We start from the raw sequence: 8,473 nt of genomic DNA on the forward strand, positions 1-8,473 counted from the left end.
GTATTTTTAGTAGAGACGGGGTTTCACCGTGTTAGCCAGGATGGTTTCGATCTCCTGACCTCGTGATCCGCCCGTCTCAGCCTCCCAAAGTGCTGGGATTACAGGCTTGAGCCACCGCGCCCGGCTTATTTTCTCTCCTTTAGCCTCTGCCCTAAACAAGTGTCTATTTACCTCTCTTTTTAACCTTACACTTTCTTTTTAATGAGTAATTTTTTTAATGTATCCCCATTTTTCTGCCACTAGTCAAATATTACCACTGAAAAATGTTAAATATTTTGGAGAAAGCATTTTTTTTTTTGGAGATGGAGTTTCACTCTTGTGGCCAAGGCTGGAGTACTGTGGCATGACCTCAGCTCACTGCATCCTCCGCCTCTCGGGCTCAAGCAATTCTTGTGCCTCAGCCTCCCAAGTAGCTGGGATTACAGGAGTGTGCCATCATGCCCGGCTAATGTTTGTATTTTTAGTAGAGACAGGGTTTTGCCATGTTAGTCAGGCTGATCTCAAACTCTTTACCTCCCAAAGTGCTGCCTGGCCTCTCAAAGTGCTGCCTGGCCCTAAACACTTAGCACTTTAATCAAAAAGGATGCTGGCTGGGTACGGTGGCTCACGCCTGATCCCAGCACTTTGGGAGGCCGAGGCAGGAGGATCACCTGAGGTCAGGAGTTCAAGACCAGCCTGATCAAAATGGAGAAACCCTGTCTCTACTAAAAATACAAAAATTAGCCGGGTGTGGTGGTGCACATCTGTAATCCCAGCTACTGGGGAGGGTGAGGCAGGAGAGTTGCTTGAACCTGGGAGGCGGAGGTTGTAGTGAGCCGAGATCGTGCCACTGCATACATCCTGAATGACAGAGCAAGACTCTGTCTCAAAAAAAATAAAATAAAAGTGCTAAGTGTTTCTAAATAGTTCAGTTGCTCTCTTTTGCCTCTCACCCCTTCCCTAGGCCTCCAGTAAGTGAATGCCTGCTGGCCCAGTATTGTTGGGGCCGCTCTTAGAGCTGGGAGAAGTCGGACCATCAGAGTTCACTTGCCTTTAGGAAGGTTCTTGACATCTGGCCAGGAAACCTAAGATCTACATAGCAATAGAGTGTCCGTCTGTACATAGTCACACTAATTTTACCTGTTAAATTTTATTATAGTAACAAAGTGATTATTTTTAATAATAAAAGCAGAGTGCCTGTAGGCAAGAGGATGGCCCTATCTCAGACGAAGTCCCCTTAGTATTTCAGACCTAGGTAGTCTTCTAGAATGTAACATTTATCCACCAGGTGTCACTATTTACCAATCTGACAAGCCACTGAGCTGTCTCCGTGCTTTCAGTGGTTGGAATCAAGGCTAGAGACCGGAATAGGAGATGAATGAAAACAGATTTAGAAAAGGGCATTGTGGCTGGAATGCAGCTTGCAGTGTGGAGGGCGGGGGTGGGAGGGTAAAGAGGGCTCTTTGAAAGACCAGTGACACTTTCCTGATCAAGTTTCCTAGGCTGATACTTCCCTGGAAGGAGTCAGAACTTGGGTTTGTAGGAGTAGCCCTGGCTTCCAGCTGCATTGTGCTAGACTCAGGTCTGAAGCCCCAAGTCTAAGTAGTCCCCGCTTCAATAAAACAAATTCCCGGCTGGGTGCAGTGGCTCATGGCTGTAATCCCAGGACTTTGGGAAACCGAGGCAGTTGAATCACCTAGGTCAGGAGTTTGAGACCAGCCTGGCCAACATGGTGAAACCCCGTCTCTACTAAAAATACAAAAATTAGCTGGACGTGGTGGCAGGCGCCTGTAATCCCAACTACTCGGAAGGCTGAGGCAGGAGAATTGCTTGAACCCAGGAGGCGGAGGTTGCAGTGAGCCAAGATGGTACCATTGCACTCCAGCCTGGGCAACAGAGCGAAACTGTCTCAAAAAAAAAAAAAAAGAAAAGAAAGAAAGAAAAAAAAATTTCCTGACTGTGCCTACTTGCACCTCTGCCCTTCCTTTCTGATTTCATGTGCCTCAGGGCATAGGACGGCATCCACAGTAGAGAGACAAATTGAGAAATTGCTCCTTACCAGTCTTCAGGCCAGAGAGACAGTTAAGGATACAAAAGGGAGAGGTCAGGGGCCATGAGAATAGGAGATGCGCGTGGGCGTGCCTGTGAAAGGCTGCCTGGAGGACTAAAGTAGGCAAAGGAGCCTCTACCCGCTCCCCTCGCCCGCCGCCCTCATTCCCCCTGCGCTCTCTGCTTCAGGCTGCAAGTGCAAGGCAGGAGGCTGAGATGGGCTCAGGCCAGCCATGCACGCTGCCGGCCCTCAGAGCCAGCCGTTGCTGGTGAAATCCATGCGCAGTGCCTCCTCCTCAGCTGGGCTCAGCTCCTGCAAGGGGGCGCGGCAAGGGCCTCCGTAGTAGCCAAACCAGTCCATGATTTTCTTCAGCCCTGGGATCCCGAAGCGCCGGGTCACCTGCAAAGCAGGGCCTGTTAAAAGAGACTGAGAAATTTGCTGAACGCCCATATCTGGAACTCGGAAATCTGTCACTTTCAGAACGTTGAAGTCCTACCCTCTTCCCCCAGGAAAGTAACTACCAACTCTATGGCACCCAGGGTAGATTGGGAATCCAGATTTAGAGACCAGAGAGCAGGTCTGTAATAGAAAAATACAAAAACTTCAGACTGGAGAAGAAGAGTGCCTCCTTTGGTTTTAGGAGAAAAATCCACCCCAGCAGAGGGGGGAGTGTCATTCGGTCCTTGAGCTGGGGTGGGAGAAGACAGCAAGGCTGCGGGTCTAGGTACTAGAGCATCAGCAGTCTGCAGCCCAGTTCCCCGAAAGCTGACGCAGGGCACACCAGGCCTGGGAAGTCAGGAGAGGGAAGGATCTGTGACAGCCTCAGCCACAGCCCAGACCTCTACTCCCCTTGCAACTAGCTGCCCTCACCTCCCCATAGCTCTTCCTGACCCTAACACTAAATGTTCTCCCAGGAAAAGCAAAGCATGGTTGCCCAAGGAAGTTTTGTTGTATAAACCTTATGTCATTTACTAATTATCTCTGAGTAAGTTCTCCTGTGTGAAAAATGAAGGAGCTGGACAACATGATCTCTAAAGGCTTTTCCCTGACAATGGGGAACCTAAAGCCATTGTTATTAATTATTTATTTGTTTGTTTGTTTTTTTGAGACAGAGTCTTGCTCAGTCACCCAGGCTGGAGTGCAGTGGCGTGATCTCGGCTCATTGCAACCTCTGCCTCCTGAGTTCAAGTAATTCTCCTGCCTCAGCCTCCTGAGTAGCTGAGATTACAGGCACCTGCCACCACACCAGGCTCATTTTATTTTATTTTATTTTATCTTTGTATTTTTAGTAGAGACAGGGCTTCGCCATGTTGGCCAGCCTGGTCTCAAACTCCTGACCTCAAGTGATCTGCCCGCCTCGGCCTCCCAAAGTGCTAGGATTACAGACACGAGCCACCACACCTGGAATAATTTATTTATTTTTATTTTATTTTTATTTTTTTGAGACAGAGTCTCACTCTGCCACTCAGGCCAGAGTGCAGTGGTATGATCATGGGTAACTGTAGCCCAGACCTGCTGGGCTCGATCGATTTTCCTGCCTCAGTCTCCAGATCACCTTCGACTACAGGTGCATGCCACCATGCCTGGCTAATTTTTGCATTTTTTGTAGAGATGAGGTCTTGCTGTGTTGCTCAGGTTAGTCACAAACTCCTGAGCTCAAGTGATCCACCCACCTCGGCCTCCCAAAGTCCTGGGATTACAGGCATGAGCCACGGCGCCCGGCCTATTATAATTTAAAATCATGTGTGGAATTTTACAGAGTAAATGAAGCATCAAATTTCCTTGCTTTTGGTATAGCAACTGGTTATTTCATGCTGATCAGAAATATTAGATAAATCTTTCACTACCTAAAAACTGTGAAAGTAGTCCTTAAGAAAGTTTTATCTGGAGGGAAGCTAAAACCTTAGGAGGATAAAAATAAGAGGTTGTTTGGGATAAAGAGGCCAGGAACCACTGAGGAAAGATTGACTAATAACTGTTTATCACTAGAGTCCCAGAGGCTTCATCAAGCATGGATTTTTTTTTTCTTGGAATGGGTGGTAAGCCACCCTCCTCCAGGCCTCACCACCCCCCTCCAGGCCTCACCACCACCCTCCAGGCCTCACCACCCCCATGATGTTGTAATAGTCTGGCCTTTTTACCCAAAGCCTGAGTAGGTGGGAGAGACCCAGGATAGAGGATGGAAATAAGAGGTACCTAAAGAAAAGCTTGCTCCTGCCATGGGTTTCCAAAGATATCTGGTGTGGCCTCTCTTCAAACCCGAAGAAAGGGTTGGTGGCAAAGACTGTAGAAAGTCCTAAATATAGCCGGGGGCAAGAGGCAGGCTGGTGGGAAGGTGGAGGAAGGACATTGTGTTCGACCAGGGAGGGGCAATAGAGTGACATCAAGCTGCTCTCGCGGTGTCTGAGTCCACAGCCCAGGCAGCAGAAAGGTGTTCCAGGCATTCCTGGGTATGTGCCCAGAGCTGGCACAGGAGAGGACACAGAATGAAGGGTGAGGCAGGATGGGGTAGGGCGGGATGACATGCAGAGATCTGGGATGACAGCTAGGCATCCTCTCTTCCCCAGGGGCAGCCCAAGCTGCTTCGTCTGCAAAATGAGGGATAACACCACCTACCCCATAGAGACATCCCAAGGGCCAGATGAGAAAACACCGCTAATATTAGACCAGTTCCCATGAGCCCCGGAATCCGCACCTTTTCCTGTCCCGGTGGCATGCGGGTTCTGGGACCTTCGCTTTCACAGGTGCACTGGGAGTGGGAGAACAGAGGCCCCACCCCAGTGGAATGTTCAGTATGTGCAGGATGGCCTGTGCCCAATGGGGGCCCAATCGCTTCTGCAAGTTCCTACAACCTATTTATAGAAAGGCCCCATCTCGGAAGCACCTTCACCTCCGCGGGACTCAGATCTACCTCAGCTGTCCTTTCTCTAAATCTAACTTAATCTGCCCCTTTGAGGTAAGGATATAGCTGTGAGGGAGCTCTAGAGCCCACCCACCACTTTACCCCAACAAAACATTGTGGAGTGCCTAGCTCAGCCTGGGACTGCAGCCAGGCCCATGAGGCCCTTACCTTGCATGCAGAACTTAAGGGGAGGCCAAAAACCTCAATCATCAAAATAAGTAATATTTCAATGCTTTTTTTTTTTTTTAAACAGTCTCACTCTGTCACCTAGGCTGGAGTGCAGTGGTGCGATCTCGGCTCACTGAAACTTCCACCTCCTGGGTTCAAGTGATTCTTCTGCCTCAGTCTCCCGAGCAGCTGGGATTACAGGTACCCACCACCACACCTGGCTAATTTTTGTATTTTTAATAGAGAGAGGGTTTCACCATGTTGGCCAGGCTGATCTCGAACTCCTGACCTCAGGCGATCTGCCCGCCTCGGCCTCCCAAAGTGCCGGGATTATAGGCGTGAGCCACTGCACCCAGCCAAAATAAGTAATATTTCAATGCAATATTTTTTTAAAAATCAAAATTAATGCAAAAAAAATCCACAGTGAGGCCGGGCGCGGTGGCTCAAGCCTGTAATCCCAGCACTTTGGGAGGCCGAGACGGGCGGATCACGAGGTCAGGAGATCGAGACCATCCTGGCTAACACGGTGAAACCCCGTCTCTACTAAAAATACAAAAACTAGCCGGGCGAGGTGGCGGGCACCTGTAGTCCCAGCTACTCCGGAGGCTGAGGCAGGAGAATGGCGTGAACCCGGGAGGCGGAGCTTGCAGTGAGCTGAGATCCAGCCACTGCACTCCAGTCCCGGAGACAGAGCGAGACTCCGCCTCAAAAAAAAAAAAAAAATCCACAATGAACAAAGCTTTAAATAAAGACAGGATCCAGCTGTGGCCCACCATACTGAAGACTCATGCATAAGTAATCATGTGTACCCCAAATACATGGGGTTTTTTGGTGTATTTTTCATTTTTATTTTTATTTATTGTATTTTTTAAATTTCTTTTTTTGAGACAGGGTCTTGCTCTTTTGTCCAGGCTGGAGTGAAGTGGCATGATCATAGCTCACTGCAGCCTCGGCCTCATGGGCTCAAGCAATCTTCCTGCCTCAGCCTCTGAGTAGCTGGGACTACAGTTGCACACCACCATGCCTGGCTAATTTTTGTTTATTTTTACTGAAGACAAAGTCTCACTCTGTTGCCCAGGCTGATCTCAAACTCCTGAGCTCAAATGATCTTCCTGCCTCAACCTCCCAAATTGCTGGGATTATAGGTGTGAGCCACTGTGCCCTGCTGGTATCTTTTTAATGGTTAATCTTTCTCTAGAAGTAGATTTGGAAAAATATGTTTTGATGAGTTTGCTTCCGTTAAAGCCAGGAAAATAAAATTATAATAAATCATGTTTTTGGTATATGAAATATTTAAACCTAAAATAGTGCTGTGAGTTTTAACATACCTGCTTTTCAATTTTCAATATTTTTTCACCCACTTTCATGTTCTTAGGGGAGAAAAATCACCAATTAGGAAAATACTTAGAGCTTTTACTTTCAGGAAGGTGGAGTAGATGTACTTGTCCCAATTCTTCCCAATAAGTACAACTAAAAACTCTGGACATTATATAAAAATGTTATCTGGACATTTTATAAAAAAAATTATATATATCGGACATTATATAAAAAACAGACATAAGAAGACTCTGGAAGGCAGAGAGAAGAAGGAAGACCAACAAGGGACCCAATAAGCAACACAGCGCTGCATACCCTGGCCCAGACTTGCAGCTGAAGAAGTCAGCAAGCACGCAATGCCAATATGGTACAGACAATACAAGCACTAACAGAAACCAGTTCTCTCTAGCCAAAGGACTGGAAAGGGGTGGCCTAGCAAGATGGAAAGCTTTCAGACAATAACTGCTCTATGCTAGTCAAACACCAGCCAGACTAGCAAAGACTGAGTGAAGGAGTCTGAACTGCCACCCCTGCTCCCAGCTGGGTGGTGTCAGAGCAGGCCTAGTGGAGGGAAGTTAGGACTTGTACCACTGCTCATCTTCAAAACGCCACCAGAGCCCACCCCACCTGCTGCCAGACACACAGGCAATGCAGTGGAAGCAGTGTGTAGGGAACAACCAGGGGGCTCTTCTACCCTCCAGGCAGCAGGACGTGCATAAATGCCTAGTACAGAGCCTAGTGCAGAGGTGTCTTTTTTTTTTTTTCAGAGATGGGGTCTCGCCATGTTGCCCAGGCTGGTCTCAAACTCCTGGCCTCAAGCAATACTGCCATCTCTATCTCCAAAAGTGCTAGGATTACAGGCGTGAGCCAGTCTGCACCAGATCCTTAGGTGTCAATTTTAAAAAATATGTATAAGACTCATTGGCTGGAAACTACAAAATGCTGAAGAAATAAATCAAAGAAGATCTAAATAAACAGAGAAATGTACCATGTTCAAGGACTGGAGGACAACATGGTAAAGAAGTCAGTTGTCCCCAGCTTGGTATGCAGGCTTAACACAATTTCCATCAAAGGCCCAGCAAGATTTTATTGTAGATATAGACAAGAGTCTTGTAAAATTTATATGAAAAGGTAAAGAAATTCGACTAAAACAATTTGAAGGAAAAACAAAAGAGCAAAGTGGGAGGAATCAGTCTACCTGATTTTAAGGCTTAGCTATAGTAATCAAGTCTGCGTGGTACTGCAGAGAGATAGACACAGAAATCAATGGAAAGAAGAGAGAACCCAGAAATAGACCCACACAAATATGCCCCACTGACTTTTGACAAGGCACGCAAGCAGTTCAATGGAGGAAAGATGGCCTTTTCAACAAATGATGCTAGAGCAAATGGATATCCCTTAGGGAAGAAAACCACAAAACCTCGACCTAAGTCTCACACTTTATACAAAAATTAACTCAAAATGAGTCACAGACTTATAAAACATAAAACTATAAAACTTAAAGGAAAAAAATAAGAGAAAATCTTTATAATCTTCTAAGAACACTTTTTTTTTTTTTTTTTTGAGACGGAATTTCGCTCTGTCGCCCAGGCTGGAGTGCAGAGGGGCAATCTCAGCTCACTGCAAGCTCCACCTCCCAGGTTCACGCCATTCTCCTCTCTCAGCCTCCAGTAGCAGCTGGGACTACAGGCTCCCGCCACCATACCCGGCTAATTTTTTGTATTTTTGGTAGAGACTGGGTTTCACAGTATTAGCCAGGATGGTCTCAGTCTCCTGACCTCATGATCTGCCCGCCTTGGCCTCCCAAAGTGCTGGGATTACAGGTGTGAGCCACCGCACCTGGCCCTGAGAATTCTTTAAGAGTTTTTTGTTTGTTTGTTTGTTTGTTTGTTTCTGAGATGGAGTCTCACTCTGTCACCCAGGCTGAAATGCAATGGCACGATCTAGGCTCACTGCAACTTCTGCCTTCCGAGTTCAAGTGATTCTCCTGCCTCAGCCTCCTGAGTAGCTGGGATTACAGGCGCCTGCCACTGCGCCCGGCTAATTTTTTTTTTTTT

At 47.3% G+C, this 8,473-nt stretch overlaps 1 protein-coding gene across 2 annotated transcripts in view; it reads right to left on the bottom strand.

Moving 5' to 3' along the window:
* Positions 1–1,114: 1,114 nt before the first annotated feature.
* HOGA1 (4-hydroxy-2-oxoglutarate aldolase 1) overlaps positions 1,115–8,473 on the bottom strand; it is a 36,205-nt gene continuing 28,846 nt past the window's right edge. For both annotated transcript variants that reach the window (XM_011951178.1, XM_011951177.1), the window contains one exon: positions 1,115–2,428. In XM_011951178.1, the coding sequence (XP_011806568.1) occupies positions 2,279–2,428 (150 nt within the window). In that variant the 3' untranslated portion in view covers positions 1,115–2,278. The remainder of the gene's footprint in view (positions 2,429–8,473) is intronic.

Source organism: Colobus angolensis, unplaced genomic scaffold (assembly GCF_000951035.1).
Source record: "Colobus angolensis palliatus isolate OR3802 unplaced genomic scaffold, Cang.pa_1.0 Scaffold316, whole genome shotgun sequence".
In the NCBI taxonomy this organism is placed as follows: Eukaryota; Metazoa; Chordata; class Mammalia; order Primates; family Cercopithecidae; genus Colobus; species Colobus angolensis.